General features: G+C 36.2%; 1 protein-coding gene across 1 annotated transcript in view; it reads left to right on the forward strand.

Moving 5' to 3' along the window:
- The window catches only part of LOC150088549 (WD repeat domain-containing protein 83-like), a 104,868-nt gene extending 85,516 nt beyond the window's left edge, over positions 1 to 19,352 (forward strand). Inside the window, exon 7 of the mRNA XM_090370228.1 lies at positions 19,200 to 19,352. Within this exon, the coding sequence (XP_090226354.1) occupies positions 19,200 to 19,352 (153 nt within the window). The remainder of the gene's footprint in view (positions 1 to 19,199) is intronic.
- Positions 19,353 to 21,143: the final 1,791 nt, after the last annotated feature.

Consider the following 21,143-nt stretch of genomic DNA (forward strand, 5'->3'; position numbering starts at 1 on the left):
TTCCAAAGATTTCTCATAATCTGCCTTTGCCTGCCTAATCTCCTTTGTGACTTAGTTACAGACCAGCTTATATCTATCATAGGCTTCCATGTCACCCATTAATTTATATGTATCCCATGCATATTTCTTCTCCGTCACATGTCTCATTAGTTCATCTGACATCCATATAGCCCTAAACCTTGAACAATATTGTTGTTCAAGGTTGAGGCCTAAATGGATGTCAGATGAACTAATGAGACATGTGACGGAGAAGAAATATGACTTTTTTTCACTGTTGAAAAAAAGCCGTGAATTAGGGTTGAATTTGAAAGTGTCTGCAATTCTGCCCAGACCCGACAGGAGGGAGTATATGATGAGAGCCCTGTCGATCAATTCGGCCCTGGAAAGATTTCGCAAGGCTCAAGGGGTAGAATTTTTTTCAGCCTGGTCTGTACTTGTTAACAGGACAGACTGCTTCTACAGGGATGGGATACACTTAAATAGAAAGGGTGCAAGAGTGTTTGCTGATGCTATCGAGGCAGTGTTAGGTGGGTCGGAAAACTGCTAGATTGGGGTGATACAAGGACTAATAGATTAACAGTAGCCACTGGCAGAGGTGAAAGTGATTCTTGCACTGCTTCTATTGGAATGAGCCGCAGCCTGGAAAATAAGGTGCAGGATATTTCAGAGACTGCTGGGAATCATTGGGGTACAAATAAACACATGGGTTGTGTTAGGGTAGCTAAGAAAAAGAACAGGTGCATGTATACTTGCGTGTAAACCAATGCTAGGAGTTTAGTAAATAAATTTGATGAATTTGAGGTATTGCTCAAAACATCAAAGGCAGATATTGTGGGTATTTCAGAGACGTGGTGTCACACAGATATAAGGAATGCAGAACTGGAATTTGGGGAGTACAATGTCTACAGAAAGGATAGACAGGATAGGAAGCGAGGAGGGGTTATGCTATTAGTTAAGAAATACATAAAATCCAAGGAAGTGAAGCCAGTCGACATTGCTGAACAGTGCAGTGTCGTCAGTTTGGTGTGACATAAGCATTGGGAGATCTAAATTGAGAGTAGGAGTGCGCTATAGGCCTAATGACTCTGATGAGTATAATAAAAAACTGTACAGGGAAATAGAGTGGGCCAGTACATCAGAGAGTCTTATAATGGGGGATTTTAATTTCCCAGATATTGACTGGAATTTGGGGGTTGGTCACTCACACACTAGCAAGGCTTTTGTGGATTTATTGGATGATTGTTTTCTACATCAGCATGTTCGGGAGGCAACTAGAGGGAGTAATACTCTTGATTTGATTATCAGTAGTGATTCTTCATGCATTAAGAATCTGCAGATAAGTGAACCACTAGGTGGCAGTGATCACAGTGTTCTGAAGTGGGAGTTACTGAGAGAGGTAACTACTATTAGGGGTAAAGGGAAGGGGTATTGCTTTCGTAAAGGCGACTACAATGGACTGAGACAGTATTTAAATTCTATACAGTGGGATCAAATGATGATGTTACCAACAGCAGCAAATTCAAAATGGGAAGCATTCAAAGAACTTATCTTGGAAGCTACTAGGCTTTACATACCAACTAAGAAATATTGTTCAAGGTTTAGGCCTAAATGGATGTCAGATGAACTAATGAGGCATATGGCAGAGAAGAAAAATGCATGGGATACATACAAATTAACACGTGACACAGAAGCCTATGATAGATACAAGTTCATCTGTAACCAAGTTACAAAGGAGGTTAGGCAGGCGAAGGCAGATTACGAGAGATCCTTGGCAAGGGATGCGAAGAAAAACAGCAAAGAGTTCTTTACTTATGTAAACTCTAGAAGGAAGGGGATGAATCAGATTGGTCCACTTGATATCGATGGGTCAACTGTTGATGACCCGGCTCAGGTAGCTAACAAACTAAATGAATATTTTGCATCGACATTCACATGAGCAGTTATTCAGCGAGGGGAATGCCAGAGGTGTATTCAACTCTAGCAGTAAGCTAGAGAATCTTGTAATAACTGAGAGCAAAGTGGAGGAGGAATTGTTGAAGATAAACACAAGAAAGGCACCTGGGGTGGATGGGATCTATCCAGTTATATTAAAGGAGGCAGCAAAGGAAGTAAGCAAACCCTTAGCCATAATTATGAGAGCTTCCTTGGACTCAGGGGAGGTACCCATGGACTGGAGATGTGTAAATGTGACCCCAATTCACAAGAGAGGATCAAAGGCTGACACAAGTAATTATAGACCTGTGAGTTTAACTTCTGTTCCTGGAAAATTAATGGAGGCACTGGTTAAAGAAGCACTGCAGGATCATCTAGACAAGAATTCAGTTATAGCTCGGACACAGCATGGTTTTGTTAAGGGGAAGTCTTGCCTGACCAATTTGATTGGATACTATGATGCAGTCACAAAAGAACTGGATGCAGGGAATAACTTTGATATTATATACTTGGATCTTAGAAAGGCTTTTGCTACTGTTGCACATGGAAGACTGCTGCACAAATTGGAGCAGTGTGGCATTGGAGGCAAATTGCTGCTATGGATAAAGGGGTGGTTGAGGGGGAGAAGACAGAGTGGTAATTAATGGACACTGCTCATCGTGGACTAATGTTATTAGTGGAGTCCCTCAGGGTTGAGTATTGGGTCCTTTGTTTTCTGTATTTATAACTGATATTGATGATGGTATATCAAGCTTAATGTCCAAGTTTGCAGACGATACGAAGGTTGTCAGGGTTGTCAAGGACACAACTGACAACAGGATCTGGAAAGGTTGAGCAGATGGGCTGAGAGGTGGCAAATGAAGTTTAACATTGACAAATGTAAAGTACTACATATGGGAAACAGCAACCCCAGAGCAACGTATCAACTCTGTGGTACTACACTGACAGTGGTAGAGAATGAAAGGGACCTGGGGGTCGTTGTGCAGGCAGATATGAAGTTCTCTGAGCAGTGCAGATGGGCTGCAAGAGTAGCTCATGGTGTATTGTCAGTGATATATAGAAATTTTTCTAGCAGGGATAAGGAGGTGATTATTCCCTTGTATAAGGCAGTGGTCAGGCCACACCTAGAGTACTGTATACAAGCCTGGAGGCCTCATTTCAAGAAGGATGTAGAGATGCTGAAACGAGTACAGAGAAGGATAACAAGATTAGTGAATGAACAAAGGGGTGCTCTTACGAAGAAAGGCTTAAGTTTTGCAAATTACAGTGTCTGGAGACTAGGAACCAGCGAGGTGATCTGATAGAGGTGTACAAAGCCTTGAATGGTTTGAGTATGCTCAATGCTGATGGGATTCTTCCTCTTGCTCAGAATAATCACATGAGAGGGCATAAATTCAAATTGAGGAAAGACAGATGTAGGATAGATGTGCGGAAATTTTGTCTTTAGCCAGCGGGTGGTTGGTACGTGGAAGAGACTTCCATCTCTTGTCGTGGCAGTTGATAGCCTAAATAAGTTTAAGGCTCAGCTGGACAGGTATTTCGATCGAACAGATGGGTGAAGTGGAAGTGATTATTTTTTATTTATTTATTTTACTTTATTTTTTTTTTTTTGGCTGATGCTGTATAAGCTTGCTTTCTTGCATCAAATGCCTCTACTAATGGTAATGCTAATTACCCTGCATCTTGTTTTCCTGGCTGCTGCTCATTCCAATAGAAGCAGTGGAAGAATCACTTTCACCTCTGCCAGTGGCTGCTGTTAATCTATTAGTCTTTGTATCCCCCCAAGCTAGCAGTTTTCCGACCCACCTAACACTGCCTTGATAGCATCAGCAAATATTCTTGCACCCGTTCTATTTAAGTGTATCCCATCCCTGTAGAAGCAGTCTCTCCTGTAAACAAGTACAGACCAGGCTGAAAAAAATTCTACCCCTTGAGCCTTGCACAATCTTTCCAGAGCCGAATTGATCGACAAGGCTCTCATCATATACTCCCTCTTATCGTGTCTGGGCAGAAGTGCAGACACTTTCAAATGCAACCCTAATTTACAGCTTTTTTTCAACAGTGATTTGTACTTGTAAAGTAATTCTGAGGTCTCCTACTCTTAATATCATTAGTATTCAGTCTGATTGTCAGTTCTACTGTCTTCACTCTATTTGGTGTCTTCATTATCCAGTCCATTAAAATTAGGAAAATTGCAGGGGATTGTACACATTGTTATTTGCTATTAGTGGAAAACTCTTTAGTTAATTGGCCATTACAGAGCATCTTAATGTTCTGTATACGTTTTTTCTACAAGGTTGATAAATTTTTCTAGTAGCCCTTAATCTGTCTATACATTAAAAAATTTTCCTCCTAGTGATATTTGAGCTAATAAATATCACTAAGAGGATGGGGCAATTACGTCACTACAAATTTCATATAATCGGGAAATGACAGGTCATTTCCCACTTACATTTCAATCAGTGTGTTATAATGTTATTATTATATAGATATTTACAAAAAAACAATTATTTACAGTCATACCTCATCCATATAGGGATGATGGGTTCCTTCATCAGCTGACATTAATATAAAAAATGTTACAATGGAACATCAAATGATGCTAGGTGTGGTCATGTATTAGACAGTGAAGCACGTGCATGAGGTTGGTGAATGTTAAATGGAAGGAACACAAATGGGTTACTGGGCAGAATCAGACACTTGCTGTTGACAATGTAGAGAGTGTGTACGTGGGATGCATTGATTGCAAGATAACTGCCTCTATAACGTTCACCAACCTCATGCACGTGCTTCACTGTCTAATACATGACCAGGCTTGGTGTCATTTGAAGTTCCATTGTAATGTTTTTTTGTATATTAATGTCAGTGATGAAGGGACCCATCATCTCAATATAGTTTGTATATTTGTAAATAGTTTAGTATTTTGTCAATATTTTAAATATTAGTATAGTTGTAAATATTTTAGTCCTGCTCTCTTGGATGCAACAATATTCTTCATGCATTATGGAACTCGAAGCCAAAGGCTATTTCCTAAGTGACCTATGTAAATAATTACATAGTGATTTTTATTTGACCTTGAGAATGCAGTGTGAGGGGTGGTAGCCAATGATAGAAGAGCGATTGCGTGTCACGCGGTACAAGTGGGCTGGGCAATTACGCCACTACAAATGCACAGGTAAATAATTACATAGATCATTTCCTGGTTAGTTATTGATCAGTGCATTTTGACAGGTGTCTTATGTAGAAAAGCATGTGCAGGGGTTGGCAAGCAGGAGGCAAAGCCCCCTAGTATTTCATTAATTTCTAAATTGCTTTTCTATCTGTCAAATGCCCTTCTAAAGTCAAAAAGACATACACTATATATATATAGTGTATTTTGCCACTCTTGTGATGGTTCATTTATTTTCAGTTGCAAATTGATTAATGCAAGACACCTTGTTTCTTTAACGTGCCTGCTCCAGTCTTATTTATTTCTTGCTTCATCCTTTCAAGTATTTTCCTTGGTAATACTTTTCCTGCAATACTTAGAACTATTGTTCCCCTTCAGTTTTTATATACAGTTTTGTCTTTGCTTTTTTTTTTTTATTTATTTTTTTATTTTAACATTTATACCTATTTTCCAATCCTACCATCTTTACTCCCTCCAAATGTTATTCAGCAAAGAATACAATATATCAACAGTTAATTTTTATACCCACCATTAATCCATCTATCTGTTATCTCTTTCTCAGTTGTCAGGATTTCTTTTCTCCTTATTCTTTACATATCCCTCCTAGTTATTCTTTCTTCCAGATAATATTGTTAGTTCGAAGAGTCTCCTTATGTCCTGTCTACCTGCCTGTATATTTCACCTACGAAATCCCATTTGTCTTCCTGTATACTTTTCTTGACCTGTGTATCTTTATTTATGTATGTATGTATCCCTAAGTTCATCTGCTCCTTTATTTTGTATTAATTTCTTTTTAATCTCCTTTCTTACCTCTAGTAGTTGCATTATTTGATTCAAAATTCATTCTTTGTGCTGCCTTTATTTCTTCCCCTGAATTTTTTCAGCTGTACTTGTATATATTTATTTAAAGATAGTCCATTTACTTCTTTTGTAAACTATTCTTTAATATTTTTATCTTTCAGTATCATGAATTGGAACCTCATTCTTGAGTTTTTTGGTTTTAAAATTTTTGCCAGCTTTAATTTTATTGTTTATGTTAGAAATATATGGTCTGTATGCGTATTGGCTCCTCTCCAGCTTCTGATATATGTATTAAGGAGAATCTATCCTTTATTTATTGTTATATGGTTGATTTAATTTTCTGTTTTCTTATCTGGTGTTTTCTTATGTGCAAATATTGTTCCTGCTCTTATCAGCTCATTAAAAGGCACAAGAGTTTTTAAGCATGTTTAATTTTCATTCTCCCATCCTATTTCTTCTCTTCCCATTATCTTCTTCTGCACACTTCAGCATTCAAATCTCCAATGACAATTAGATAATATAAAAAGCAGAGATATACTTTTACTCTTTGTAGCTTTTCACATAAAATCTTTCTCTTCAGTTTTTGCATTAGTGCATATACATTTATAGTTGTTATGCTTCCAAAGTTTAAATCTGGCATGGACTATTCTTTCAGATACTTCATTTCACCCTTTCAGGGTTTTTTTCCCCCATATTTAGCACAAATGCTACTCCCTTGTTGTGATCATAAGTTTCCAGAATAAATTATAGATTCACCAAAGGTCAAATCTGATTTTGGCCAGTATTTTATATTTCCTCATTTCTGCAATATGCACTGTATGTAGTAGAACATTTCAACATCCTATTCTAGTCTTTAATTTGGGAGAGAAGATTTTTTTCAGGTTCATCCTCATCCCAGCTTCTCCTACAGGACTTTCACTGATAATGCACATCTCCAGTAGGCTCTTCTATTGCATCTTATCTATGATTAAGGCTGCTATAGCCAAGTGGTCAGGCATGAGGGAGCATAAGTACACATGCCTTGAGTGACCCGGGTTCAAGCCCGTGACTGCTTAATACGGTGCTGTTTCTTGTATTCTCTCTATCTTGTGAACTCCTCTGACCATGAGGTCATCCCAGAGTATAAAAAGAAAATTATTTATTAAAGCTGCTATTTTGGTTTCTGTAACAAAATTATTTATTAAAGCTGCTATTTTGGTTTCTGTAATAATAGTGTTTTTAGTGTGATATGGTGGCTAGCCTGGGCTTGTAACTGGCATTGGCAGAGTTCAATATATATAGTAATATTTACAGATCCCCCCCCCCTCAACAATAGAAATTAAGATGTTTCTTAATTTTTCCTCTTGCTAGTATAGTTTGTTTCCCACTTGTCACTCTTTAGAGAGGTCTTGGGCCCAAAAGACCAGAGGAATTCTTAAATAGAGTTGCCATCTAGATAATGTGGGGGGGGGGGTGTCAGTGAAAGCAATCCTGAAATCTTTTCACATAAAATATACATTTCTAAGATTAGCTCCTAACCAAAAAAATATTTGTTGAATGTTATTTATTAGGAAAAATATTACTAAAAGGTAACTGTATAGGTTTATAATTTGCAGTCTGGGATGTTCTTAATGTTATAGTTTGAAACAAGAGTATGCAAATAGTTGATTGCAGATTAATGATTAGAAATAAAAATTATAATATTCTGGAGAATATCAAGGACAGAGATCACATTAATTACTTTTAAGTTCAATTTAAATTTTTACATAAATATATTAAGTACCTACATATTTAATATTTTTTATAATAAAAATTATAATACTCCAACTAGCATATTTTATTTAAAGTCAAGATGCACTTTTAAAAACAAGTCAATCTCACAACCTTGTTTCATTTTTAAAGTAGTTCATACAGTGGACTGCTTGTCCTTGGTTTAAAACATTGGTGCATAATACAACTATTAAATAGTTCTATACATTCTAAAAAAAAGTATGAGATACAACAGGGATTACCTTTATTTTTTTGCTATAGGATGGCTTCTTTTGGCCAACTCTCCTAGTCCAACACGTTAGCGATTAATTTGTAACAACGATATAATTATAAGATTAATTAAATGTCTTCCCCACTGTCAGAACAGTAGTGGGACAACCCCATGGTATTAATATTGGATGCCCAACTCAACCCAGGTTTCCAAACCCCCTCCCCTGCTAGTAAGGAAAACATCACATCCAACATCATTAAAACTAAAATTAAAATAAAAAATTTACTGCATATAAAGCAATATTCTCTTCATTCCTTAAGTTGGACTAAGGCTTTTTGAAACTACATGTTCACAGGAATAAGAGCAAACCAAAAAAAGTTAACTAGACAAATTTGTCTTATGTAGTACTTTTTTGCTCTTCATGCATGCACATAAATGACCAATCATCAGATAGTAGGAATGGTCTACGAATATTAATTGAATTTATACATAACTTCATTGAGTGTTTCCGTAATAAGTAATTTATAGTAATTGTGTTGGGTATTTATTTTTTGGTTCATTAAAACCAAATACATGTTGTTCGTTTATTGCATGAAATTGAGTTCCAATGCATTTGATCGACCTGCCCGAACTGGAGCTTCATGTTGTTTTGCTCGACTCTGAACCACCCCCATGGTCTAATCTACATAAACCGCGTCACAGTTTTTACATGCAATGCTGTATACAAGATCATGTAATTGAAAGATGGTGTTTAAAGGTAGATTTCTAAAAAACGTATATAATTTTAATGTCAATACTTTTGCATATTTGATTAAGTTTGTTTTACCATTGCATGCATAAGGTATGTAGTAAAATGTTTTTTTGTCCGTGCCAAATTGACATGCGTTATGTGTTGTTTCCCAGTTTTATTTATTTTTTTCCATGCTAAAGTTATTATCTTTGTTTATAATGGTTAAAGGGTAACCTCTGTTTATAAATTTCTTTGTTAGCTCATTTATTTCTGTCGTTAATAAAATCTGGGAGGAGGAATATTTAAATGCTTTAATAAATTGATTCAACATGACGTATTTTTTTATACGAATAGGGGTGGTAACTATGGAAATGTAAAAGCATTCCTTTATTAGTGGGTTTTCTGTATATATACTAAAATTTAATTTATGATCTAATCTATGTGTAGTAAAATTTAGGAAATTAATGGACTGTGTTTCTGCTTCTATTTCCAATGTAAATTTTAATCTGGAATGGATAAGGAATGCTAATAAAGGAATGCTTTTAGATTTCCATAGTTACCACCCCTATTCGTATAAAAAATCAGTCAAGTCGAATCAATTTATTAACACGTTTAAATATTCCTCCTCCCAGATTTTATTAACGTCAGAAATAAATGAGCTGACAAAGAAATTTATAAACAGGGTTTACTCTTTAACCATTATAAACAAAATTAACTCTAGCATGAAAAAAAATAAATAAAACCGGGAAACACATAATGTACGTAAATTTGGCATGGACAAAAAACATTTTACTACCATATTTTGTCATGCAATGGTAAAACAAACGTAATCAAATATGCAAAAGGTACTGACATGAAAATTATAGCCAAATCTACGAATAAATTATATACGTTTTTTAGAAATCTACCTTTAAACATGATCTTGTATACAGCATTGCATGTAAAAACTGCGATGCGGTTTATGTAGATTAGACCATGGGGATGGTTCAGAGTCGAACAGAACAATGTGAAGCTTCAGTTCGGGCAGGTCGATCAAATGCATCGGAACTGTCGTTTCATGCAATAAATGAACAACATATATTTAGTTTTAATGACCAAAAATAATAAATATCCAACACAATTACTATAAATTACTTATTGCGGAAACCCTCAAAATGAAGTTATGTATAAATTCAATTAATATTCGTAGACCATTCCTACTATCTGATGATTGGTCATTTATATGCATGCGTGGAGAACAAAAAAGTACTACATAAGACAGTTTTTTTGGTTTGATCTTATTCCTCTAAACATGTAGTTTCGAAAAGCCTTAGTCTTAAGGAATAAAGAGAATATTGCTCTATATGCAGTTAAGCTTTTTTAATTTTAGTTTAATGATGTTGGATGTGATGTTTTCCTTACTGGCAGGGGGATGGAACCCTGGGTTGAGTTGGGTATCCAATATTGATACCATGGGGTTGTCCTGCTACTGTTCTGACAGTGGGAAGACGTTTGATTAATCTTATAATTATATCATTGTTACAAATTAATCATTAATGCGTTGGACTAGGAGAGTTGGTTGAAAGAAGCCATCCTATAGCAAAAAAATAAAGGTAATCCCCGTTGAATCTCATAGGAATAATTGAGCATTTAATAGCTCTCTATTGTCAAAAAAAAGTATATTATAATATCATATTCACCTTGAGGATATTACTCAGCAAACTGAGTGATATCCTCAAGGTGAATGTGATATTATAGAAAATATTACACTGGAACTCTAGATGTTTACAGGAGCATCTGTAAGTGCATCCACAATTCGAAAGGAGCTGTGTGATATGTTTTCACCATAAGCCCACATAATTTCTTCTCATATTGATGGTGGCAAGAAAGGATATAAAAGTTGTTCAGGATGAATGCCAAATATCATTTGCAGTGGTACCTAGCCCATTATTCTTGGGCCATGGAATCATTGGGTCCTATGGAACAATGAGCCATGTTACTCAGCCTTAAGATCAGATGGATGAGTTTGGGTGTTGGCTTGAGAATATTGTTGACTACCATTGACAGCTGGCTATGCAGTTCCATTGAGCCATGGAACTGCCACAGTAACACTGAAAAAATAAAAGTAAATACCTTTTTATATTTATTACTGATTTATATTTATTTTGTATTTATAACTAATACTGTAAATCATTAAATGTTACATGTTGAATTATGAATACAACTACATTATATAAATGTAATTATATTCATAAATCAACAAAACAAAGTAACGTGCCACTTCAAAATTGGCTCTCATTGCATGAGAGATACATTACAGAAAATTAACCACACATGTGTATAATGATAGTTTTAAATCCTCACACCAGTTGAAGGATGACTAAATCAGCTACACCAAAATTGGCTCTAGTTTCTGGTCCTGCATTGCTTTTGTTAGTGTTTATTTGAAATGAATAAGTAATTTATAAAAAAACAAAAAAAAACTTGTCACTGTTATATGATGATAAACGTGTTATGGAAAAGCAATGTTCTAATTGACAAAAAAAAAAAAAAAGTAATTTTTCTATATTTTGGCAGGGTGTGTGACAATTTTTTTCTTTTTCAAACATAAACTGGTACCATGGACAATTCCTTAGTACCTACACTGATAGCTCTATTAAATTGGCCCCCCTCTGTGTACGAAAGCTCCATCTCATAGAATTTGGCACATTATAGCCTTAGATGTTAATGCGCCATAAAACTCTAAAACAAAGAAACAAATCTCATAGAATTTGGAAAATAAAACCAGACAACTTGCCTTGGTGGTCTAAGATCCAAACACCTTTAGAATGAACTCCTATTCCAAGTCAGGGCATGGCCAATATGCTCTTCTACAGCTGAGTTAGCAACTGACTGAAGGAGGAGTGGATGCTACTTCCTACAAGGAAGTGGTTGAAAATGTTTTGGGTGTTTTTCCAAATATGTTGGTGTCTGAATACTTCTTGTAGGATAGTATATATGTATACACTTAATTCCAAAAATAATTTGGACGCCTGTCAGTTTGACACTGATCTCATTGCCACTCATTTCAATATCATGTTGCTACAGTCCTCTATAAAATTAAAATACCCCTCTTGCAATGACTATATAATCTACTGATGTGCAATATGTTATTCTCACCATCACCCAACATTCCAGTTCATCCTGCAGCACACAGGCCACTTGTGGCCCATGCAGCTCTTGTTAGTGGCTCATCTCCTGATGTGGAAGGGGGAGAGGGAAAAAAAGCCAGAAATGAAAAATCAGAAATAAAGCTAAACCCATACAACAGAACTTTCCAAAGTTGTGTTGCCAAATTGTGGCATGATATCAGAATTCCCTCTCATTGCATATATCACTGTAATTTATTAATATATACATTAACAAATTTACAACATGTATTTCTTCACATGCTTCATACCTGGTGGTTGGGCTCTGGACACTTCATTTCTCTTTGAAAGGCAATAACTGACACAGTCAATTTCAAATATCCTTGGTTAAACTTCTGCCTGGCAACGCACATCTTCCTTCTCCCTTACTTTTGTTTTCGTGTGTTTGGTCCAGAGGTGGTATTATGAAGTAGGTGGGTGGAAAAGTGTAATACTTCACAATATCATAAAATTTTCTGTTATTTATAAATGTGACTGATCCAGAACAAAAATTAATTGCATAATCAAGATTCACCCTTCACAGGTATAGCATCTTTTTTGTGGAGAAGATTTGCTCCCTAGCCCAGCAGCTATAGGCTGATAACTATCATCCCACTGATCGTGATACTTACCAGAGAAAAGTCACAAATATAATTACAAAAAGAAGCAACTTCACCATTCCTCGTGCTGTTCCATGCTGTTGCCCAGAACTCCAGCACCTACGGAGGTAGGTCAACTCCCGAAGAAAAGCCTTCCAACAAGCACAACAGTCCTGGCATGCCGTGGAGTTGGAAGCCCCCTGCCAGCAATACAGAGAGGCCAGAAATATAAACACAGCTACCATCAGGATACAAGCGAACATCATAGGAACACTTAATTGCCACCACCAGAAACACTGACCCCTGGGGAGTGGTCTTCAAAGTCACAACCAACAAACTCCCCAAAAGGGGAGGTAATGACAGCAACAAGAACCCTGCAAAGCAACATAACCTCATCAGAGATCCATTAATAACATCCAGGGATACAATTATCTAACTAATGGACCCTCACAGAAGTCTGCAATGGCAACTCTGCCAGGACAACAGTACATACAGTCCAGAACATCTAGAGCCACTCTTCACCGTTGTAGAGCTGCACACCGCAACCAGTAGACTCTGCAACAATAAATGTCCAAGACCAGACCTACTTGAGCCAGAGATCATAAGGAATACCTCATACCTTTCAATCACTGGTTGCAGACAGGACTTTTCCCATCTGATTGGAAGACAGTGAACATATGCCTGATTCTGAAAACCCAACCAAGCCTCCAGAAATCCCATCTTCATATTGACTGATTGCCCTAAGCAAGCTTTTTGAATATCTCCTACAATGCAGCAAATTTATCCTCTACAAGCCAGTATGGTTTCAAACAGGGATGCTCAACAGTTGATGCCCTTCAGAATATCCAGACAACTGCCACAAACTCCAATAGAAAATATTTCCTGATTACTGCCATAGACTTTGCTGGGATGTTCGACTCACTCTGCTGGCTGAGTGTCCTCAGCCATCGATGACATGTCTATCTTCCTGGAAGCCTCTATAGCACCATAAGAAGCTACCTAACAGCCAGATAAATACATGTCAATGCACCATACTGGAGGGTCTAACACCAGGTTCACAGGGGCTGTCCCCAAGGCTCTATAATGGGGCCGCTCCTTTGAAATGTCATACTTGATGAGTTCTTCACCACTAACTCGAATAAAGTTATCTCCCAGGCCTATACAGATGACAACCTGACCTTGGCCATGACTGCAGACAGCAGAGCACAACTAGAAAATTCTGCAAATCAGGCTCTTGTTTTGCAATCAGCAGGACTGGGGCCTCAACTGTCGTTGCTCTTGCTGTTGTACAGGGCAGTATTTCTACCAGCAGTTACATATGCCTCAGGGATATGGTATCCAGGAGCAAAAATAGCAGTAAATAGAAATAAGCTCAACGATTTAAAGATCAATTCTCCTTACCCAGGCCTGCTGTACTGTCAGCACCCATGCCCTGCAGGTGCTGGTAGGCTTCCTCCCTTTGGACCTGGAAGTGATCTGATGCAGGCTCCTCTACCACCTATCAAAAGGCACATCAGTCCCATAAACAATTTGAAGGCTGAAAAGAAGCACCATAACCTCCACCTACAGCAGACCTGGCAAGATAGATGGACTAACTCCACTAAAGGAGACGTCACTAGGAAATTTATCTCACAAATCACCAAGGTATATACCATATACCAAGTCTCCTCCATGGTTCTTCCCTGGCCTGCATGCAATCTTCATGGTGACAGGACTCTGATCCATTAGAGCCAAGCTCTTAACTCTTAGAATTATTGATGATCCTCTCTGCCACTGTGGAGAATTAGTCACCTAATGCATGATTATCCCTTGTACGACCACCTTCGTTGCATCCTGATTACCAGAATTAACTGCAGTCCAAAAGACCAGGAGCACTACTTGTTGGACAGTGACAGAGTGTACAAGGCCTTCTCACAATACTGTCAGAAGCTCTTCACAAGAAACTGCTGGAACAATGACCACATCCACCTGACTAAGACCAGAGAGGTTGAGACCAACCAAGACCCTCCAGCCAAACATCTCATACCGACCTAGATCAACATAAGATACGGAGTGTCAACTCCCATAGACTATAATGTTAATTCTGGTTACACATTAAAACGCATAGAAAGTGGCACCACCAATTTCGGACCTAAGAAACAGGCTGGAACATTACGAAGAGTGGGTGGAGAATTTTCTACAGCTTTGTAATTGCAACGGACAATATATCAATTCATTGATTATTAGTATGACATATTCACAATTAATTATTGTTTCAATACAATAAAAGACAGTGTAAAAGACAAAAGAATAACGGAATATAACAGAAGTAAAAATATTGGCAAGTTTAAATTAACAGTTGTGATAGCCGTGTGGAAATGCTAAAAGCCATCGTTTTCTTCCTCCTCAGTTCAAACCTCTGTTTTCGCCCCACTACCTTTTTCTTTCCCCTTTTTTCTCCATTATAATTTAAATTCATTTCTCAAGTATACATATGGTAATTTATGTATGTTTTCAGATTTTTAATTTAATTCTTTTCCTTTATTTATTACTTTTGCTATGGCATCCTATGAAATGAACACTGTATCATATTGTTGTTGTTTTGGTTTTTAGGAGCATTAGCAACTAAGGCCATATTACTCCGGAATATGTGGTGGTCATTCCCTGACCTTTCCGCATCCTCCATATTTGGGGGTGACGGGCTCGAACCCCAGTCTAATCAAGAAGTGTGTGCTACACACTGCTGCTCCTTCCCACCTGGCTACGGAGGAGCCACTGTATCATACAGCTGCTAACCATAGCCACTAATAATTTTTTTTTGTATACTACACAAAAATACAAAGAATCTGGAATCAATGAAAAATTTGGAATACAATTATGTGACTAAATTTTGACTGTTTTATTGCCGAGTTATTTATTTTCTTTAACAAAATTTAGCATTCTTTCATTTAGATCACTATTTATTTGACAAAAAAAAAAAGGACAAACTTCACACTTTATTATTCAAATTCCTTTAATTTATAAAGTTTCTCATTACGTATGAAAGATTTAAATTATAATGTTGTCTTCTGTAAATTGAAATAGTAATATCATCACATGAACTGTCCTGTAATATATATATATAAAAAAAACATACTGATTTGTCATAAAATTAAAAGCAAGACATATGCCCAGTACAAGAACATAAACAAATAAATTAATAATAATAAAGCACTGTCACAGTCTTCAATAAATCATAAAGATGCTGTGATATGCTGTTACTGAGAGATAAGCTTTGCTTTCTTTGCAAATACAAAAATCAGTTTCTTACAACTCCAACATCAAAATTCAGATAATTTTCATACTGGAGTTGTAAGAAAGATACTGATACAGATAAAACTCTGAAAATGCTTAAGATTTTCTTGTGGACAGTTCACTAGACTAAAACAAGTGGGAGCTGTCATCTTCAATATCAGAACCTTTCTTTTAAACTATGATGCCAATTCTGAACTTTTTTTTTTAATAAAAAGGAACAGGTGTTTTTCATATTTACAATAATCTTCAGGTCTGGCTTTCAGAGACATTCTGAAGATTACTTTGGAATGTCTCTGAAAATCAGAAGAAGACACTTCAGTGGTTTGGAGTTCACCAAACAATAGAATTACATACAATTGAAATGAAATTGTATCTTATTTGTGGATTTGTCATGTTTTATGTGGTTCAGAATAGTCAGTTAATATTGCTTTGATACAACTGATCTCTAATAAAAAAAATCATGACAATTTTTCCTTCTAGCTTTCACAGCACATGTTTAACATTTCCCAGTTACATGTGCTTATTTCAATTTTTTTAAGGGATTTTGATGCTGGACTAGACCAGTAAGCCAACTTCACTTTTTGTTTTAACATAATTTTCAAGAAAGACTGAATAAGCACTTTTTGCATATTATCTTTGTGCCTCTGGTTCCAAATCCACTCAAGGTCAATAAAACATGTTTTTTTTACAAAATTTTCCTTATGAAATACCAAATTTCATTTCATTCAAAAACTTATGAAATATCAACTTCAGAAAAGAAGATATTTGATACACATATCATTGTATTCAACAATTCCTTTGATGGCCATTTCAATCCATACTCCTCACATTAAAATCTTTAAAATACAACAACATTTTTTCAATATCAAGATCTTTTGGACCTAATAATAAATTTTTATATGTTTCACAATTGTTGCTCTTTAAAATATTTCTGGCTAGGTAACCTGAGACATATGCCAGTACATTTTCATCAGAAATATCCATATCCTCACTCTACCTGGTTGATTCTGACTCTTTCACTTTGTCAGTGAGACTTACTGGCTCACTAGCATTCTGGTGAGCCAATTCAAGCAAAGTATCAGTATGGTTTAAGAGGTCAAGAAGAACAGCAGCATCATCATTTTCACAATTGGGATAATGCACTTTGTTTATTCATTGCATGCACAGTTTGTCTTTTTCCTGCATAGCTGTTATTTGCTTCCTTAAACAATTCAGCAAAACAGGGCAGAATCCTGGCTTATTAACAATGTTCAACATTAAATGCTTCAGGGTTTTTCTGCTTGGTAAATTGAGCTTCCTTCCCAATAACTTTATAAGTACTTGGGCTTTGAAGGTAAACATTAAAAGCAAAAGCCTTGGGCATGGCTGAAAAACGGACTGAACGCCTCACAATCAGTTGAAGGAGAAACTCCATATTTGGCCAAGCAAATTTGATAAAGTTTCCCTTTCACTGCTTGTAAAACACCAATCATAAAGATGAGCTCCACACAGTCTAGCATTATTATATAATAATGATGCATAATTATCTTGATGTTGAATACTATCATACTTACCAACTGCTTTCAGCCAGTCAGTAACCCAGAAAAAAAAAAAGTCAAAATCATGGATGATAATTTAAAAAAAATAAGGTTAATACAAGCAGTAATGGCATATACAGTATATAGAACTGCACATTTTATAAGGGAAGAGTAAACTCCCCAACTCAATTATGTCTTTACATCTATAAATTCAAATTATTTAATTATTCGATAAACTATTACTTTGATTAATATCACTACACTATTCATATTAATGTAGCTGAGTGGTCAGAAGTGGGAGTGCAGTGGCACACACTGTTTGAGTAGACTGCAATTCAAGCCCCTGACAGCTAAATATGGTTGATCTGCTAACCAGTGCATAGCAGATTATGGTCCATTTCCCTCAATATGAATTGTTTGCGGAGGCTTCCATCCTGCAGTGGATTGAAAATGGCTGCTACTTACCTCTTATTCATATTAATTAATGTAATAAGTTTGGAATTAGTTAATAATTAGCTATTCAGTAGAGTTTTTTGTTTTTTACATTTCATTATATATTTCCTGGTTCTATCAATTATAATAAATTACCTTAAATGTTCTTTCGGAAATCAGTATAATTGCACTCCACATTTATTACACGAGAAACACTTCTCGTTCATAATGTCAGCAGACAAATACAAAAAAAAAAAAAAATAATAATAATAATGCACAAAAATAATTATAATGACAGTAACCAAAATGCAATGAAATCGCTATGCTAATAATAATAATACACATAATTAAAATAATAGTAACTGAAATGCAATGAAAAATTAACTCGCTACGCCAATAATAAATAATACAGAAATAATTAAAATAATAGTAACCAAAATGCAAAGGAAAATGAACTCGCTAAGCTCAACGAATTAATCTTTTCAAACTAGTACCAAATTTCTTAGCAGTGGGCATGCAGGTTAGCACTCTGTGGATTTTGATGGACGTGTTAGTTTATAGGTCTGAAATTGGTGGCACTGGAAGTAATTCAGCAAGTTGACCAAAGTTGCTTATTCTACTATACTTCCCCTTTTCCCTGCTCGATTTATGGAAATATCTCCATTTTAACTTGGGGAGGCCTCCCCTCTACATCCCCAATACTTGTTACTGTTCCATCCACACTTAACATCTGCTCTCCCCCCCACATTAACTTTTTTTCTTTTTTAACTTGGTTTTTGCTCAGGAAGCTCAGGCGACCCTGGCAGAGACCATCCAGAGAATACCGAGCAGTCTGTCTTACCTCCTAGCAGTGCATACGGGCAATGTGGGGTCCCATCCGTGGCCCTGCAGCCAAAAGCCAGAACTTTTTTTTTTTTGGTAGTTGTTGGCGCATCGGCTTCTGTGACCATAGTGCACCTCCCAAGGTTTTTGCAGTACTTTGATCCAAGCCAGAGGCGGGATTCGAACCCGCAACCTTTGGGTTGGCAGAACTGGTTCAGAACAAAAGCCAGAAATCTATTACTGTGGATGGATTTCCACACACAATACTTTTGTCTGGCTTTTACAGAGTAATGCATATTTCACAAGAGCACTTATGGCACAGTTGTGGGAAACCACTGGTGGCTCCCCAAACACTATGTTCATATCTGTTAACATCAACAGAACAAATTTCTTCCATTTATGTTTGACCAGGGACAAATAAATAAATGAATATTTGAAGATTTTGCTTATTCATGACAGTATTAGTATTAGCTGAATGGAGCAAGGAAGCACTGATTTTTTGCTGCACTGGCCAAAAAATAAAAACATTCATTAAAACATAAAACAATAGGGAAAAAAAAACATGCTGTGTTTCCTTGAATTTAATTTCTATCTAAATGATTCTGTAATACACTCTTTATCAGTGCATCAATGATTTTCCCTATCATGGAGATCAGACTGACTGGTCAGTAATTACCCATTTCACTCTTAGAGCCTCCCCCTTTATGTATTAATAATACACTGGCACTTTTCCAATTCAAGAGAAACTCCTCAGTAGTGACAACTTTGTAATTAATCATAATTAATTACAATTTTCTCTTTTTTTTTTTTTTTTTCAGGGTTCCATGAAAACAAAAATCCAGCACAAGGGCCACAGAGTTGTTCACACCATTTCTTACCATCCATCTGAGACCTGTCTTTTGACCGGTGCCGAAAGTTTTATGTATTTATGGAGAGACGCAGTTCCAAAAAATAGGGATCGGCATGACTGAATAAAAAAAAAAATTTTTTTTTTAATATTCTGTTTTGTCTATTTTTATTAGGTGATTAGATCTAAATATTAAGTTCCTGTTTTATTCCAGGGAATATGCAAACCTGCAAAGTATATACCTCTGAACAGGCACAAAACAATGGCCTAGTTGATTTTATAAAAAATTTACTATGTACATATGTAGTGAATTCAAAAAGATTTCCAAGATAATTATTATTTTTTAATTTAGCAAATATGAATTCCTTTAAATGACACTTTCCTCCTTTAAGAGGCCAGGGGGAATGAACACATTGTTGAACAGAATGTAGTGTTGCCAGATGTGACATTTCCAACTTTGGAAATGACATTTTAGTGATTGTTTACACTAATAAAAAGGGAACAGTTGCACAATTAAGAGCAAGGCAGATATGTAACAATGAAAGTGAGCTTTTATAGTGAAAAATAATGATTAACCAAAATGTATCTATGTAGGTAGCATTATCCTTCAGCAAAATCCAATTCACTTCAACACAGATCTTGGGTAATAACACAGCAGCACACAAGTGGTTTAGTAACATTTAGTGATTAAAAAAAAAAATTTTTTTCCATTTGAAATTTCATGTTGGTGAAGTTTGCTGTGATGTTACTATTTTGTTTGTATATCACACAAAAACAAAAGAACTCATCACTCACAAGAATAAATTCTTTGAAAGTTGTGATAAATACTCAAAGTAGAATGCAGCTTATCATGTTGTGCACTTGAACATGAACTTTGCACAATCAGCCTTCAAACCCAGCATTTGCAGGAGTAAATAACCTGTTGAACAGCAAGAGGTGTATTCATTCCTTTGTAATGGAAGGTGCTACCCCCTTGGTGGCACTTTGGAACAAATTTTTTTCCATCTGTAGGCAGTAAAAAGTGAAGTTTAATTATAACCTTTACCCTAGAAGAAATTCATGAGCATATAGAAAAGATATACACTGACAACTATCCATGAGTGCACATATAGGCAAATCATAAATTTGAAAGAAGAAAAACTGTGGAGGATGACCATGAAAAAGTTCCACAGTTGTTAAAGAAATTGCCTTGGCAGACAGCATCAGGGTGGATCAGTGAATGACAGTTGATGTGCTTTATATCATCCATGACAAACTGCAGTATACAGGAAGGCCTGTGCAAAGTGGATTACGAAGAGTCTCAACAATGAACAGAAATGTGTGTGAATGAGATTGTGCTTTTGGCTAATATGATATGGAGAAGGAAACAACTTCTTGGATCACACAGTCACTGTGGATGAGATACATCACAAGCACTTTGAACCACAGTGCAGGTAATGCAGCATTCAGTAGAAACATCAATCTTCACCACAACCAAAGAAATTCAAGACTTTGTTATATGTTATGTTTCATTTGATGAGCAGAGATTAAACAGCCAGTGGACTGTTTAACCTCTGTTCATCAACGCTGGAACCCGTGTAATCATGTACGAACTCCAGAGTTGGATTTTGTACAAAACAGAACCAGTTTGACAGATGTCATCTAGTTACAAGACAATGTATGGCCAAACAAGACTCAATATGGAAACCAACTAGAAGTCACTTGGAAGCAACTGAGCATCCTCTTTCCAGCCTTGAATTGTTGTCATGCAGATTTTGTGTTTTTGGAAGGCTGAAAAATTATATGGAAGGATGTGGATACCGAAGTAAAACTATAGTGCCATAATCCAATAATGGTAAAAAAAAAACAAAAACACCCTAAATCATGGAGGTTTTTTTTAAATGAAAGTACCATTTTTGAATTTGACTTAATAATA

This window comes from Mastigoproctus giganteus, chromosome 3, assembly GCF_048544385.1.
Source record: "Mastigoproctus giganteus isolate SK-2022 chromosome 3, ASM4854438v1, whole genome shotgun sequence".
Lineage (NCBI taxonomy): Eukaryota > Metazoa > Arthropoda > Arachnida > Uropygi > Thelyphonidae > Mastigoproctus > Mastigoproctus giganteus.